The 17,783-nt window shown below is 43.3% G+C and overlaps 1 protein-coding gene across 2 annotated transcripts; it reads left to right on the top strand.

The window, feature by feature from the left end:
• Positions 1-3,856: 3,856 nt before the first annotated feature.
• On the top strand, positions 3,857-16,724 carry PCED1B (PC-esterase domain containing 1B). 2 transcript variants are annotated; one of them, XM_057702703.1, is made up of 2 exons: positions 3,857-4,002; positions 15,146-16,724. In XM_057702703.1, the coding sequence occupies exon 2, from the start codon at positions 15,202-15,204 to the stop codon at positions 16,519-16,521; it is 1,320 nt and encodes a 439-aa protein (XP_057558686.1). In that variant the 5' UTR covers positions 3,857-4,002; positions 15,146-15,201; the 3' UTR covers positions 16,522-16,724. The 2 variants fall into 2 exon arrangements, with proteins under 2 accessions (XP_057558686.1, XP_057558685.1); XM_057702702.1 differs by having other exon boundaries at positions 3,857-4,034.
• The last annotated feature ends 1,059 nt before the right edge of the window (positions 16,725-17,783 follow it).

Below are 17,783 nucleotides of genomic sequence, written 5' to 3'. Positions count from 1 at the left end.
CTAGGGTAGAGTGTGATGAACCTTGTCATCACCTATGTAAAATTCCAACCCACAGTCCCTGCTTCCTCCCCACCCAGCAATCATGTTCCTCTTCTCTTTTTTCTAACATATTATTTTACTTATTTTTTAGTTGTCTGCCTCCCCCAACCCAAGTGTCAACTCTATAAGGCAAGGTGGTTTTCCTTTCATGTATTCTTCACAGTGATGTCTCCCTAGCACCTCGAACAATGCCTGCCACAATTATTTTGGTTTTTTTTTTAACAAATGTTTTATTTATTTATTTACTTTATTCATTCATTTTGGCTGCACTGGACCTTAGTTGCGGCATGTGGGATCTTTAGCTGCAGCATGTGGGATCTTTTTTTTTTTTTTTTTTTTTAGTTGCAGCATGCAGAGTTCCTAGTTGTGGCACGTAAACCTCTTAGTTGTGTCGACTTAAAAAAATGCAGTTGCGAGTTGAGTTTATTTGGGGCAAAATGAGGACCGCAGCCCAGGAGACAGCATCCCAGATAGCTCTGAGAAACTGTTGCAAAGAGGCAGGGGGGAGGATTAGTATATATGCATTCTTGGTAAAGGAAGAGTACATGCAATCAATCACATTTTTTTGGTAGGGGGTTTCTGCTCGTCATGAGGAGCAGATGTCACCATGTAGGGATTTAGTGCTTTTCTAGATATGAGGAGATGCAAGGGTTGGACTCACAAAATCAGCTCCTGAGAACACCTAAGTATCTGAAGGCCTGCTCTGTCCAGCCCAGTTTTCCAGAGCACAGAGTGCCGCATTCCTGGTCTCCACCCTGGATTCCCTTCAGGGGATGCTGAGGGGCAGCAGCTGCAGCAGCACGTGTGGTTTAATCCTGGTAGTTAAGGTAGATGGCAAGGGCCAATTTATAGTTGGCAATTGCAGCATGTGGACTCCTAGTTGCAGCATTCAAACTCCCAGTCTCGGCCTACATGCAGGATCTAGTTCCCCAACCAGGGATAGAACTCTGGCCCCCTGCATTGGGAGTGCAGAGTCCTACCCACTGGACCACCAGGGAAGTCCCCTGCCACGATTATTTTGAATGAACGAGTGAAAGAAAGAATAAGTGAGCCATGATTAACGATATAGGTATATTTTATTATACACCACCGTGTACCTGGTACTCAGGTTTATTTTCTCATTTGATCCTTGCATCTATATAGTGGTTATTTTCATCCCTATTTCACATATGAGAAAATCAGAGCCACAGAGGAGTTAAGTGACTATACCTGAGACATGCAGACATAAGTCACAGAATCAGGTTTTAAACCCAAGTCTGTTTGGCCCCAAAGCCAGAGACAGTTCACAGACATGCAGTCACCACATCACAAATCAAGATCAAGGTTTCTGAGTATCCCAGATGGGATACCACACCAGAGGGACAGTGGCCCACCCCCTTTTACAGGCTGTTGTGAGTCTTGAGTTTTTTCAAACATCTGAGTGTTTGAAACAATCTAGATGATCAGTTTACCAAAGATTTTCTGCAGTTGAACTTCAGTTCCAAATGGTGTTCATGTTCTTTCCAGAAACTGCCTTCCATAGAAGGAAAATTGACTCTTTCACAAAGAAGAGACAGAGACTAAAATATTTCAGAGATATAGAATATCTGTATAGAATATTTCTGGTAGAATAGACAGGAGGTTGATGACAGTATTGTTTCTAGAAAGAAAAATGAAGGATTATGGAACAAGAAAGGGAAGGGGACTTGCTTCTCACTCATATGCCACGTCTACCTTTTGAAGTTTTTACCATGTGCATTAAATAGCTTCTAGAGATAAGCGAAATGCTGTAAGAATGACAAGGAGGGCAGTGTGCCCTGTCTGGCCTCCCTGCCCCCCAACTCCCCCTCCCCCACCCAAGGGTGGGGAAGATGACTCACTATAGTCAGAAGCACTCCATCCTGTGCTGATCCACCGAGGTGATTTACGTCACTTAAGCTCTCCCAGGGCCTCAGTTTCACCATCTACAAAGTGAGGATAATAATTAGAGCTTGCCTTACTTTATGAACCAAGATCTGTTGTGAGATAGCACATTCTAAGTGTAAAACATTATATATGCAGACTTCTCATTATCTTTTAGGAAAAACCCAAGTTTGGTGGCTTTTTGAGAAAGCCAGCTCACTGAGGTACGGAACATGAAACGGGGCCAGAATAGCAATCATTACTGTCTCCATATATCATAATAAGTTCTTGGAAGTCAGAACATCAGTGGAAAATCTGTTGCTTGGTCCCAAAAAAATTCATTTTAAATTTAAAGAGTACAAGCAAGATTATCATTTGCATTATTGCAGCTCCTCTATTCTCTGGTCTTAGGATGATTATGAGAATTTTAGTCATCCTCTAAATTGTTCTTTTATTCTCACAACGAACACACTCGGTGGAATTTAGAGAACTGGAAAGATCTGCAACTCATTTATAGAATTGCTAAAATCAAATAATGGCAAGTTTTCAAAGTTATGTCATAGATTACTCTGAATTTTAAAATACTAAAGTTAGATTTGCAACTCATTTTCAGAATTGCTAGAATCAAATAAATGGCACATTTTCAAAGCGATAGCAGAGATGACTCTGAATATTAAAATACTAAAGTTATCAGCTGGGTTCTAGATGCAGCCCTGACTTGAGACACAATGATTGTATTAAAATTCACAAAAAATGCCAAATAATTTGATTTGTGGCTATATTTAAGAAGATAAAAACAATGTGTAATGTGTGGGATTAATTTTTAAGCCATACGTTGAGCAGTCAGTGATGGAAAGGAAGGTGATATTTTTCAAGAAAAGACAGCTGCGTCAGTTTATAGGCCAGTTTACCTAAAGCACAGAATTAAAAACAAAAAATCTAGGCATGAAACGCATGCGTTTCAGGACTATTTTGGAATCTGTCACTCTTGTTTGTTAGGTATTGTATACCATTTAATGTAATGGAGAGAGATTCTAGAGGTGTGGTTGACACACCTCTAGAGTATTCACCATTTGGGGAAAACGTTTAAAACTTCATTTTCTCTCTCTCTCTTTTTTTTTTTTTTTTTTTCTGATTTATTTCCTCCTTCTCTTTCCTCTTGGCATCTGTAGGGGATGTGATATCCCTCCTCTTCCAAATCAGGTCCTTCCAAAACAAAACAAAGCTCCGAACTTATCTAATACAAAACAAAGCTCTGAGCTTATCTAATCAATCAGAGAACCACTTCCCTTTTCCCCCTCCGTCACCCGCTGGTTTCAAAGGGAGCGGAAGAGGCGCCTCGCCTCGGGGAGTTGTCCTGACTGCTGCTTTCTGTGTTTACCTGAGGCCCGTGGCTGAGGCCCCTGGCTTTCTGCAGCTGTGGGATGGTCTAGTCTTCCACTCCCGGGGGGGTGGGAGGGACAAGGGGAGTGATTTGAAAGTGGTTTGTAAACTGTAATGCCCCCCCACAAAAATGCAGGATTATGACTTTAAAAAATTACTTAGAAAGGGGAGCAATCTTCCTCTCCTCGTTTCCGTGTCTCTCTCACTTCCGCTTCCTGTCCCCTCACCGTCTTCCCCTCCTCCCCCCACCCCCAACAGCTTTCCCAGCTGCTAACAAACCACACAAGTAAGGGTAATAAGAACCCAGGGTCTGAATTGTAACGATGAAACCAAGCAAGAGTCAATAGACCCAAATTACTGAGAAATGTGAAATGAAAACAAGCTCAGAGCCAAATTCCAGGAAGATGCTCTATTTTGATTTACTTATCATTTGTGTTTTCCTGTTTGCCCTGTTCTTAAAGCTTCGGCCATGAGTCTTCCACTTCCTAATACAAGAAAGTAAATGCTGACTCGCGTCATTTGCCCCACATGCCACCGGAAATGGCCTCTTCTCCCCAGACGCTGCCTCACAAAGGGAGCAGCACCCAGAGGCGCAGGTACCTGCCTTGCAGCCCAGGCTCTGGGCTCTCCAACCTGACACTTCAACCTCCAGCTGAGAAAGGAGTCTGTCTAGGGAAGAGATCTAGAATCAACTGAGAGGTACATTCTTTAATCACCAGTTACTTTAATGAGTAAGTACTTTCCGGTTTTCCCATTTTATTTTAAGCATTCCTTCTGCATTTCTGACCAGCCTTTCTTGGGATCCTCATGTCTTGGGTACTTAGGGTAGGAAGGAGTCACCATCCTAGCCCATTCCACCCTACCCCCACTTAACTGAAGAGCCCTAAAGAGACAACTATTATCGTTGTAATATTATGTTGTAATAAGAAGGATTCCTGACTGGTAAGCTCCTAAACCTGTAAAAGCGTACAGTGCGAGGAAACAGCCAGTTAGCTGGTGCACTGGAGAAAGGAGGTGACACATCTATTGTCTGTGGAATCGTGTATGTTGCGGTTGACCACAAAGGCTTGGCACGAGTTATGACTCTCAGCTCTGCTTTTCATAACATGGTTGACCTTGGGCAGATGCCTCAATCTTTTTAATTTTCAAATGTGTAAAATGGAGAAAAATAAAGTACCAATTTCATACAGGTCTTAAAAGGAATAGATAGATAAGTAGGTAAAACACTGAACATCCTGTCGGAGTGCATACGAAATAATGTGACTAAATAACAAGTTGAATTAGTAAATAATAAGGTAAAGAATTCATTTCATTGGAAAGCTTCCTTACCTGCTAAATCCCATCCCCCAAATATGCTGAGATGACTCAGAATAACAATTAACATCTAGGAGTTCGTAGAGTATTTCTTTTCATTTCCACCATTAACCCTGAGGTAGGCAGTGCTGTCGGCTTAGTTTTGTTACCGAGGGATGAGGGAGCAGCTGACAGCTCTCCTGAGCACTGTGGCACGAAGAAACTTTTAGGTCCAAACTCAGGTCTCAAGGGAGGAAAGCATGACTTGGGAAAGGCCTGCTGTCAGAAGTGAGCTGGTGCCTTCAGTTCTCCAGCTTAGATTCTCCTTGCCTCAGCCCCCTCCGCTCCTGCACTGCATGCCTCCTCCTGTTCCCAGCCTTGGGCTTGAAACTGGGGAAATCTACATGCAAAGCAGCGGGAACCCAGGGCTTCCAGATCCCGCTACTAAAGAGTATTGGTAGGGAGCAAGGCAGACAGAGACTGGCTCTTAGAATCCCATTTTTCAATTCAAAAGCCCTGTTGCCCATAGAAACACTATTGCACCCAGTATCTGAAGACTAGGTAATATTGTTAATAATCATACCAACCGTAATAATAATACTCATTTTAAAAGCTCTTCTGGGCAATCTCCCCAGAGGCACGTAGGGGCCACTTCTCCCACACCAAGGTTGAACACCCAGAGATGAAGCGAGCACGGCAGGTGCCGGAAACCCTCAGCCTGCCGATTCAAACTAGGGTTCATTCGCATCGCTGGTTAAATGGGCTCCTGTGGCCATTCCTGGAGACAGAATTTTCAGAATCCAACCTGTTTATCAGCTGAAAGCAATTTAGTTATTAATAGCACCCCCACCCCCACCCTTTTCAATCGTGGAAACTTTTTACTCAACCATTGACTCTAGAGTCGTTAGAATCTAGAGTAGTCAAAGTACAGCAAAATTTGAAACGCAAATGTAGCTTTAGTGCAGCACTGACTTTCTCACTGACACACTCAAAGGAATAGCTAACTATCAGTGATGAAAACAACTAGGTGGACTTCATAACTGCCTTGTTTTCACATGGAAAAATTTAAAGCTGTGCACACAGCATTGCTTTATTTTGTTTTTCAACAGAGGATAAAAAGGAAAACAACATGCAAAATTTTTTTCCAGATAAGATTATTTTTTCTCTTGATTTCAATAAATGTTTATAGCTGAGGTTAAAAGCTTGGGTTCTGGAGCCATATTTCCTCCTGAAGAAGCAAAGCAAAATCTTAAGCTTATCTAATCAATCAGAAGAGTCCCTGTCCATTAGGGACCAGTGTTGCCTCTTCTTACTAGCTGTACAAGCTTGGATGATTGACATAACTTCTCCATGCCTCAGTTTACTCACCCGTAAAATGGAGGTAATAATAGTTTCTACTTCACTAGGTCGTGAGAATAGAATAGGCCTTGCACAGGGTACATGCTCAGTGGATAATAACCATTCTGCCTCAGGCACTGGTCCATGAGGGGTACAAGGATGGGTGAGACCCATTTCTGCCACCCAGGGCTAGGATGTACTGGGGTAGAAAGACACATGGACAGTTAACTATAGAATAAAACAGAACCAAGTGCTAAATAGAGGCATCTCTCAGAGGAAGGGGACATTTTTCTGTCTGGGAAAATAGGGAAGGCTCTCAGACAGAATTGTGTACTAAACTGGGTCTTAAAGAGGGAACAGAATTTCAGCAGAACGGGTTAGGGAACACTCAATGCTGAGTCACAGAGCAACCATAAAGAGGTAAGAAAAAGCCTTCTGGGTATACACAAGCTCTATAATTCATCCACAGGCTTTGGAGAGATGCACAGAAGGAATGATCATACCCTAGGTTAAAAAACAAAGTTTATAAATGCAAAATGTTGCAGTTATGCTAGCATATCATATGAAAATGAAGATATGGAATTGAGAAATATGCAAAACCACGTATAAAATAAAAATTCTCATTTTAGAAAGTATTTCAGTCAAAGTAAGGCACACTTCCTTCAGGATTAAGAGAAATTTATGGAAAGTAGAAAAATTAACCATAAAATCTAAAACAGAGGTGAAATTGATTACTGTGCTCAGCTTCATAAAATATATTGCAACATTCTCCTCCCTAAAGTATATTTTCAAAAATTACATCTTATTTTCTTATTGCCAAGAAATAGTTGAACTGAGCTATATCCAGGCTGTCACTGAAGGATTTTGATGTTTTAGGAACACTGGAAATGGCCACAGTCATGAAAAGTAAAAATGACCTGACCCAAGCATTTTAGAAGCAGAGTTTATTTCCTCCTAGTTATCCCCAGCCAGTGTTGCAAGCATAAATTACATAGCAGCTCTCTGAAAATGCACAGGAAAATATGCCACCATTCCCACGGATGATCGATATTTACCTTTAGGGAAATTGTTCAAAGGTCACAAGAGAATTATGTTAGGAATTCAGCCACAGTTTGATGGGAGGATAATGGCATCCAGAGAATTTAGAAGTGATAAAAGGCCCACACAGTCATTCCTGGCCACCTCCCCCTCCCCACCCTCCTTGGAACTCACCTTATTGTACTCACCAGAATATGTCAGGAACGCAGGAGGCGAGTTTGGGCTAGCTAAATCTACTGAGCACTTAACAACATGATAGACTTCATGCTAAGGACTTTACATGTGTTCATTTAACCCTCACTGTTTAAGAAATCCATAGTAGTATTCCTGTTTTATAGGTAAAAATTCTTAAGTGTTACTCTACCCAGGGTCTCAGAGGCTAGTAAGTGGTAGAACAGGATATGAACCCAGGGGGCTGACTCGAGGGCCCATCCTCTCAGCCTCTGTGCTTTATGGCCTCAATTCGGAGTCATCTGCATACAAATAGTAATTGATGTGGGGACTGTATCATTTGTTTCCATCCCAAACAGGACATTTGGCAGGGGGTGGGGGTGGGGGGGTCGCTATTCACGAATATGCTGGGAAAACAGAGGTAAACCAGAACAGTTGGGGCAAGTAGGGGTATGTGTTCACCTTACGGATGGACACTGAGAGCGTGGATGAATTCACTGACGGAAAGAATGTTGAAGAAAAGAAGGAAGGAGCCAATGAGTGGGCCTTGAGAAAGACCAACGTTTGGGGATCGCCAGAGAAAGAGAAACTCACACAGGATACGGGGGAAGTGAGACCGGAGACCAGGGTGTCAGACTCTCCGGCAGAGTCGTGGAAGGGAATCACCTTCGGTGCCCCAGCCCCAAGGAGCTAAGAATGCTACAGATGTGATAAGGACCAACAAGTAGTCACTGAAAGGAGCAACAAGGAGATCATTGGGGATTTGCTGACAAACGTTTCTTCTTCGCTTTGGTGGAGGTGGAGGCCAAAATCAAGTGCCAGGAGGCATGAGTGGGAGGTGAGGACCCAGACACAGCCAGTTCAAACAACTTTGCCAAAAGTGGCCTTGAAGGGGAAGCAAAAGATAGGACTGTCCTGGAGGTGGAGTCAAAGAAGTTTCCTTTCTTTTTGAAAGCAAGAATGTGTTTAAGGTTTAAAGAAAGGAGCCAGCCCCAGGAGAGTGAAGGAAACGTAGAATGCATAATTCTCTCCTCTCTGGGGGACCTCCCGGAGCAAAGTGCCTGAGGATGTAGGAGGACCAGCCACCTGAGCTGGGAGATCACCTTTACACCTGAGGAGGTACAGCCCTGCCCCTTCGGGAGGGAGGAACGGGGAGCTGTGGGTTTTGAAGCTTGAGGGAGGGACCCACAGCGAGCTGAGCCGCCGTCTGCAGGCTCAGCATTCTCCCCACAGGGAGGGGTGGCTGCGAGGGGGTGGGGGTTTAAAGGTGCCTCATGCAAGACCGGCACTGCCCAGACCCTTGGTGGACACTGACCTTGATCTTTTTTCATTCTATTATTGAGGGCAGTGGGGGCTATGACCCCTGTTTTGACACCAGAAAAACACTGTGGCTCAGGGCAGGGGGCCGCCGGCCCAAGAGCACACAGCTGTTCTAGACCGGAGTCCACATTTGACTATGCCACCTCCTGGAAGTGAAAGCCAGATCCCTGCCTTCCAGTGTCTTTCATTCCTGTTAGAGGCGTAACAGATAGGGAGTTAGCACCTGTCGGTTGTTTCATTTTGTTTTGCCGCACCACGATGCTTGTGGAATTTTAGTTCGAACCTGGGCCCTCAGGCAGTGAGAGCTCGGAGTCCTAACCACTGGACCGCCAAGGAATCCCCTCAAGGGTAGTTCAAATAATGGTTTGAGGCAGAATGTGGACGTTTGTCATAGGCTGTATGTGACTGAAATCATATTTTGTTTATATGAATTGCTTTGATTTTTTACTTTGCGAGATCCTTTTGCACAACACAAGGGGTTTTTTGTTTGCTTGTTTGTTGTTTTAACGGGGCTCCATAGTTTGTTTTCATAGGGGTTAGCTGCATATCAGGTGTCAGGACCCCCCACTTCATAAAGGATGTCCCCTGCGTTTCTCTTATAGTCCATCGTACATTCTGATATTAGACTATTACTATAGGAAAAATATGCTGCCTTCAGGATTTTTAAGCTTGGCAATTGTCAGACTCTTCACATGTGTGAAATTCTTCTGTTGATACTTTATTACAAAATAGTCACAAATTAAGATTCCAGCCCGGTGAGGATGGTACAGATGCAAATTGAATATGTCCACAGTGATTCCTGCCTCCACAAGGAAAACCTGTGGTTGCGTGGTGCCCAGTTCGAAGATCATTCATCTAAATTCCATTTTCCATTTATGCCACATGTTTCTGAGAGTTTAACTGTGGTGTTTAAGAACTAACTGAATAGCCAAGTGAGAAATATGGGCCATATGACATATGTGTTGGGACGAGGTAGAGAAACCACGAGAGTTGGGGGGATGTGAGTCAAACTTGCAGAATGATAACTGTCACACCCCAGGTATACACAGTGTTTTCTGAATTTTTACTGAATTAATGAATGGGCTGCAGAGCTGAGGCCTACATTAGAGGTAAGGTTTTAGGGGGCAGGGGATTAAAATTGGTCTTTCCAATGGCTAATATTTGGAAAGCATCTTTCTATTGCTTTATGTATCATAGTATCTCATAGTACTTTCATGTATCTTTAAAAATTTCTTCGAAAACCACTTTTTAAAATAATAGGCCTGCATTATTTCCCCCATTTTCCTGTTTATAGAGGAATAGAAAGTTAACTGACTTGTCCCAAATCAAAAGATCAACCTCTTGAGAATCCGCATCCGCAGAAAAGAGAAGTTTGAATCTTTTGCTTTTCTTTTTCCTCTGGAAACTTTACATGATACACAATTTAATTTTTTGACAAGTTTAAATTCCACTTAGAAAACGAAGCAAATGGCAAGAACTGGTAAGCTGTATAGGTGAGTTCACGAAAAATAATTTTCTTATTTGTACCATCTATTCCATTGGTGCTTAAGGGGATCTTGGATAGTTCAAGTGTAGATTTGATCACCAAAAATACAGTTAGAAGGAAATGAACTATTTATATTCCTAGTATAATGTTTCATTAAGATGGCTAGTCATATGCAAGAAACTTCTAAACTAGTTAGATGTACATCCTACAACATCCTAATTGTTAGTGATTACCTCTGTGATATAAGACTTCTTTGCAGGGTCTCTGTAGTAACTGGCCTATATATCTTTGCCACTCTTCCTGTAACTAAAGATCAATAAGAAAAGAGCTAACCTAATTTCTGCAACACATTGATTAATAAAAAACAAATGCTATGTGTTTGGTTTGTGATAGTTATAAAGCAATAGCCAGTGATTTATAAGTGATGGTTTATGAAGCTGTTAAAAAAGTAATTATCCCCAAATGGAAATCTAAGCAAGATGCCTAAAAGGAATTTATTACAGTAGTTGCCATTATTAATGTATATGTCTGTCAGAGCTTTAGCCAAAGCCCAAATTTTACTTTGAAAACAGGAAAACATGGAACTACTTATAACTGTGATTTAAGGAATTATCCTAAAACTGTTTTAAAAACCTATTTTAATTTGAGGTTGGAATCAGAGGTTGCGTTGGTTATCCATATATCTCCTCCCTCCCCCTTGACTCTTCCTACTGGTTTTGATATTTCATTTACATACGTCAGCTCTGGCTATTAGCTCCTTTGATAGTTGTATGTATCCATTTTCTTACCCATCCTCTTGAAAAGAGACTGCCTTCTTATACCTCCTCCTTACACCTAGCACAATATCTAGTTCTCAGTGAATTCCTTAATGAATGAATGAGTCAGTTGATCTGTAAAATAGCTACCATAACTAATAAGTAAGTGTTACAAATTTGAAGCAGAGAAAAACTCTCAGGCCAAAAGATCACTGATCTGATTGTTTTCAAATCCGGTTTCTGTTTCAGTTTTATAAATAAGAGGAGCTTTGAAAATGGAACTTACCAACTTTTTTTTTTTTTTTTAGACCAGAGAAGATTCAGCTCTCCAAATTATTCTTTATTTGCCCCCCTGAAAAAAATCACTTTGTTTTTGTTAGGTTTTGTTTTTAATGCTTGGCATCTTAGTTTAAACGATTTTTTCCCACAGTGATAGTCTTGAGGATGTCCAATTTGTTAATCCTGTTGTGACAGCAAGTTTATCAAGAATTTCATGAATTTCCTTTCAGTTTCGGCTTCTGACTGGAATGCTTCTTTCTAGTCATTTCCCCCTGCCTTCTTTCCAAAGGTCCAATCTGCATATGCCATTGCAGAAGAACAATAGGTGGACATTTTTGCCTGGCTTTGGCTGCAAGCCCTTGGAACAGCATCTGGGTGGGTTAGGTTTAGTGGTCAGGATATAGGGCAGCCAGAATTTCTTAAACACTGTGAGACCCTGAAATCTGTAGACTTTTTGTTTTGGTTATTCTAAAATCCAGTTCTTCTCATTTTTGCATGTCTCTTGCTTGAGATCAAGGTATGAGATGAGATATACCTATATCTATACCTATATGTATATTTCTATATCTGTATCTATGTCTATATCTATATCTATCTATATTCTCACTTGCAGACGCCTAACCCGCTAAGTACACATGGACCACCTCTCCTGAGCAGGCAGAGTAAAGGATTACCTGCCTATGCTTAAAGGCACACTGAAACACTCATATCTCATCTTGCCCCCAAATATCTCTGTGACAGGAGCCAAGCTTTTGGATTCAGACTGGCCTTCAGGGGCTCTGCTCTAAGGGATTATCTCCTACAGGGACAGACTTTACCATCAGAAGTTTTAAATCTTAGCTCCATCACATCAAGATCCTTCCCTATAACATGGAAAGAATAGGAATTCTCTCACAAATCAGATAACACTTGCAAAGCACTTGGCATCCAGTAGCTGTTCAATGAACATTAATTTTGTTTTGTTCAAAGTCTTTCACTTGCTTCTTCTCGTTTTCTCTTCACAGCACCCTGCTAGACAAACAGCACAAATATTGTACCCCCCCCCCCTTTTACAGATGGTTAACCGGGTGTTCTGAAACTTGCTCAGTAAACAGTAGCTCATATTCATGCTATTTGAAAGGGCATTGTTCTAACCACTTTCTATTTAGTCTTCAAATCAGATCTCTGAAGTGGGTGCTAAAAGTCCCTTACGGATGAGGAAAATTAAGGCAGAGAAAGGCTAAATAACTTACCTAAGGATAAAGAGCTAGCAAGTAAAAGAGCTGAGATTCAAACCCCAGAAAGTGTGGCTCTAAAAGCAGCGCTTTTCACCAATATTCTCAAGTGCCTCCATTTTCCACATCTTTTAAGTAGCGAATTTGACTCACATCTGTGAGTTCAAGTCTAGGGCACTTCATACTCAGAGAAGGAATTCGTTGGGCCGTGTAAACACAGTACCACTGAAGGAGACAACACTTGGTTAGCACATCTGCCAGCCTAGAGGAGGGAACTCCGATGGAAAGGGATGATGTCCTCTCCTCTTGGGGATTAGAACAGAATATGATCAGAGTCCAGCCCAGAGAGGGCACATAGAGCTGGGATTGGCATGGGAGGCTTGGAAACACTTAGAAAAGGTTTCTCCCTTCACTTTGCACTTTGGAGACTGCCATCTGGGGTAGAGTAATCCTGTTCGCAAAGATCCCTGAAAGTCCACCACACCTGCTCGTTCTGTTTTCATGGCACTTAGCACTCACGACTTTGTATTGCAGTTGTCGAGGAATATATCTGATCTGCTCCTGAAGGGCAAGACCAAGTTTTACTCATTTTTAAATCCCCCATGTGGAGCATCTAGTCGGTGCTTAATAAGTGTGAGTTGGATGAATAAATGAATAGAAACAAGTAAACACACCTGAGCCCCAATGGGTTTTTTTTTAATAAATTTATTTATGTCTTTGTTTATGTATTTATTGGCTACATTGGGTCTTTGTTGCTGCGTGCCAGCTCTCTCTAGTTGCTGCGAGTGGGGGCTACTCTTCATTGTGGTGTGCAGGCTTCTCATTGCGGTGGCTTCTCTTGTTGCGGAGCGTGGGCTCTGGGTGAGCAGGCTTCACTAGCTGTGGCGCACGGCTTAGTTGCTCTACGGCATGTGGGATCTTCCCAGGCCAGGGCTTGCATCTGTGTCCCTTGCATTGGCAGGCAGATTCTTAGCCACTATGCCACCAGGGAAGTCCCTCCAGTGGCACTTGGAGTTTGCTTTAACTATGTTTTGTTGTATCACAATGAGCAAAGTCCTAGTTTTAAGCTTTTTATCTGATAGCAAGAACATCTGAATGAAGATTCAAATAAGCCAATATTTTCAACTGTTCTCTTAGGGGAGCACTTTTGTACTGTATCCATCTTCATGTCTTTATTTTTGTACTCCTACCCATTTAAAACCACAAATAGTATACCTTTTAAAAACCAAATGTGTAATTTAATAATAGCTATCCACCACATCTATTAAAATGTTTACTCCTGCATGAAAGCCTACGCATATCAAACCACAGCGGATTTTAACAGCTTCTGTGTGTGTGAAGTGGATACCATGTTCCTCCACATGTGAGAATTGTTAGTAGTATTTTAGTATGTTTCCACCCTTTATTCATTGGTGGATATGGCTGTAAATGGCAGCTTGAAATAAACTCAATCTGAGGTTCTGAAGATGAGTTTCACAACTTATAACATTTTATTCAGTGTACTGGGGAAGAAAAAACTTTTCCTCTACACTCTTAGGATCAGTCTCTGGCCCCTGTGAATAAAACTAACAAAAGCTAGATTAACAGAAGAAAAGACACTCAATTTTTGTCAACATTTATGTGCATAAGAGTTTGCAGAAAGGGATGAAATTCAAGCAGTTAGACTTGGGCATATATACCATTTTAACAAAGAACAAAGGGTATGAGTTTCAAGGGATGATAAATGTGGGGAAGGGATGTATGGGGGTACTAATGGAAAATAGGGCTATTTTAGTAAGGTTTGTTTATGCAGACTCATCTTGGTGTTGACAATTCCCTGTCTTCTTCCTTGACTGTTCTCTCCTTGGCGGGGGAAGCGGCACCTTCCTCAAAAGGAAACTTATGCTCTGCTTTTAGGTACATAGGGGGAGGGCAGAGAACTCTTCCTGTATCTATTGGTTCTCAGTGGCCTTTAGCTAAATTATTTCTTATGCCAGAGCATATTTGGGGGTGGCATATTCTGATCTCCTTCAAATGAAAAGCAAAGAATATTACAGCTGAAACACATGTGAATTATTTCCAAATTATTTTTTTACTAGTCCCATTGATAAGAAACAGTTGCTTCCTCATTAAAGAAATCTGTTTTTATAATGTTTTCTAACCTGACATATGTGCTCTTCCTTTCTGTAGCCTGTTCCATTTCATTAAATTCCTTTTAAGTTATTAAAATTGATTTAAGGCTGTATAAAGAATATTTACAAAAAGGGGAGGGGGGAGGCAAGTCACCCATAATCCTACTATCCTATTAAAAACTGGGTTTTGGGCTTCCTAGGTGGCGCAGTGGTTAAGAATCCGCCTGCCAATGCAGAGGACACGGGTTCAATCCCAGCTCCAGGAAGATCCCGCATGCCGCGGAGCAACTAAGCCCGTGCGCCAAAAAATAAAAAAAAAATTAAAAAAAAAAAAAAAAACTGGGTTTTGCCTATTTTCTTTCAATGTTATCTATGCATATCTATTTTATACCATTTCAGTGAAATGGGGCACACATATGGCAGGTAACTTCCTCAACTTAGTATTTCGCACTCTCCATGATCTCACTTGGCCATAATCCTCGTTATTTAACAGGTGCAAAGTTTGCCTAACCATCCTCCAGTCATCAGACTTCCTGGCTGCCTCCCGTCGGGTGGTGAGGTATCTTGTGGTGGTTGTACCTCCAGCCAGGGAGGGCGGGGCGGCTCCTGGCCAAGTGGAACCTGGGTTTCCTGGGTGTTCAGAGTCAAGTGGCAGGCAGAAACTGCGTCTAGGTCAACGAGGGCTTCTGGTACCAGGCTCCCTTCTTTGCGGGCTGAGGGTAGTGGAGCCCCGCCCTGCAGGAGCCCCAGGCCAAAGTTCCATCCCAGTCTCTGGGCCCTCCTATACCGTCCTGCCCGAAGTGGGGCCCTCCCAAACGCTCTCTGCTTCTGTCCTAGCCATCCGCAGACCCACCGAGTGAAAGCAAGGAGCTAGGTGGAGCGCCGCGGGCATCATGGTCCACCTGCAGGCCTCCGAAGTACGGCAGCTGCTCCACAACAAGTTCGTGGTCATCCTGGGGGACTCGGTCCAGAGGACTGTGTACAAGGACCTGGTGCTCCTGCTGCAGAAGAACTGCCTGCTCACACTCAGCCAGCTCAAGGCCAAGGGCGAGTACAGCTTCGAACAGGACGCGCTGGTGCGGGGGGGCAAAAAAGGTCGCATGCACAACGGCATCCACTACCGCGAGGTGCGCCAGTTCCGCTCCAGCCAGCACCTGGTGCGCTTCTACTTCCTGACGCGCGTGTACTCTGACTACATCGAGGACATCCTGCAGGAGCTGCAGTCGAGCGGCCAAGACCCGGACTTGGTCATCATGAACTCCTGCCTCTGGGACCTCACCAGATACGGGGTGGAGTCCTGGCCGTGCTACCTGCAGAACCTGGAGATCCTGTTTGGGCGCCTGCGCCAGGTGCTGCCCGAATCGTGCCTCCTCGTTTGGAACACGGCCATGCCCGTGGGTGACAAAATTACCAGCAGCTTCTTTCCGCCCGAGCTCCAACCCGAGACCTCCTCACTGAAAAGCAAAATGATTGAAGCCAACTTTTACAGCTCTACTGAGGCCCAAAAGCACGACTTCGATGTGCTGGACTTGCACTTCCACTTCCGCCGCCACACAGGGAAGTATTTGCAGCCCGACGGAGTGCACTGGAACGAGCTCGCGCACCGGCATCTCTCCCAGCTTCTTCTGGCCCACGTGGCCGACGCCTGGGGGGTGGAGCTGCCCCAGCGCGATCCGGTGGGGAAGTGGATCAAGGATGGCCCCGAGAGGGGAGGACCTGGCCAGAGACTTGAGAGGCATCCCCTGATCTGCAGAGATCCCCCAGCCTTTCCTCCTCTGCCCCGACCCTTGCCTCCGCCTGGGCGCTGCCCCCTGCTCCCCACTCCATCTCCCCGCCCACTGCCTTTCCCACTCCTGTCCCCACCACCTCATCCCATCCCCTTTCACCAGGTGACACCCCCGTTCCTAGTCTGTCCCCAAGATGACTATTTTTCTTCACACAGTCCTTTCCAGTCAGATCAATTATCCTTAGACCATTTCCATTCAGATGTCCCCCCATCTACCCAGACAGAATTTACCTTAGAAAGTGACTGTATGTTTGATCTCCAGCCACCTGTGACCCCCTACCCCCCACCCTGTTATCAGCAGCAGGCCCCTGTGGTCCATAGAGGGTTTCGCCGGTATCATCGTCGCGGCCCCTACCTGCCCTGGAGAGGGCGGCCCAGAACGTCCAAGAGGAGGGCCCCAGGCTATCCAGAGCCAAGGCCTCAATAGACTGACTTGGGCCTTCCTCCTCAATGGACTGGACAGGTGGTCTTTCTCTCCCCAAACAGACCGACCTTGTTAACTTTGGTCCACTGCTGCTATCAGTAATGGCCGGGAAAAGCAGTCTGACCCATTCTTGTTGGCTATGGCCTCTTCCTGCACTTGAGGGGGCCGGGGGCAGCATTTGACTGAGCATCATTCCTCCTCTCCACTCCCTAGTCTCTTTGTCTTTTTTGTAAATATAAAATTGAAGTTAAAACGTTTCATGAAAAGCTCTTGTGGGTTTTGTGAGTCTGTATTTAATGGTGCCTCTCCCTTCCACTGAATACTTCGCTTCATAAGAGCAGGGACAGTATCTGCTGTAGCATTATGGCCTCTTGATAAACTGCTCAGAATGGAATTTCTCTAAAGGGTTTCCATAAAATGGATCGAATTCCTTACAAGTAAACAAAAGAAGTTTAACTTTGTGCGGTGATATTTTTCAGAGATTCTCGAAGAATCATGGAATTTTAGAAGTGAGCAAACTAAAAACATAAAATTTAACTAACATTTACAAACAAGGAAACTGAGGCCAAGAGGTGAGTGACTTGTTCTAGGTCACACAGAAAAATCACTCCTTCACGAGTCTTTCATAGTTTATACCAGTTTCCAGTTTGTATTAACTTTCAAATTTCGATTTATCCTGTAACAACCAAGAAGGGAAGTTTACCAAACATGGTCTTTCTGTGGAAGTCCTATAGCTCTATAACCAGAGGTTTATTAGTTAGATATGCAATTAATTATGTATGTAAACTAGAGTGGATGGCATGATTATGACATTATGATTTGTTTAATAGTTTTGCGTTTGGGGCTTGAGAAAATTCAGTTGCACTCAATGACAATGTGAATCATCATAGAGTAAAACCAGGAGCTGGAAGGGACCACCCAGTGCACCAATCCCTTCCTTGCAAATTGGACAGGTGGCCACCACCATCTCTTCTCTGTTTTGTAGCAATGTTAACATCATTGAGATTGTTTAAATGTTAGGCCCTTTGTCACACTAGATTAGTGAAATGTTGACTTAGATAAAACAGTCAAAATATGACATGGCTAAAATTGTCCAGGTAATAGGAATTTTCATTGAATTGATTTGGCTTTTTATAGGTCTTCAATTGGACCATCCCTAAATTTGGCAATGAGGGTAAGGAAATGTTCTTCTGCAAAAATGGAGTTCATGAAATCACAAGACATGGATGAGATCAGCTATTTACAGACAAAATATGCAGAAACTT

Source organism: Hippopotamus amphibius, chromosome 12 (genome assembly GCF_030028045.1).
Source record: "Hippopotamus amphibius kiboko isolate mHipAmp2 chromosome 12, mHipAmp2.hap2, whole genome shotgun sequence".
In the NCBI taxonomy this organism is placed as follows: domain Eukaryota; kingdom Metazoa; phylum Chordata; class Mammalia; order Artiodactyla; family Hippopotamidae; genus Hippopotamus; species Hippopotamus amphibius.
Note: the sequence above shows the minus strand (reverse complement) of the source record. Positions and strands in the feature narration are given on the sequence as shown.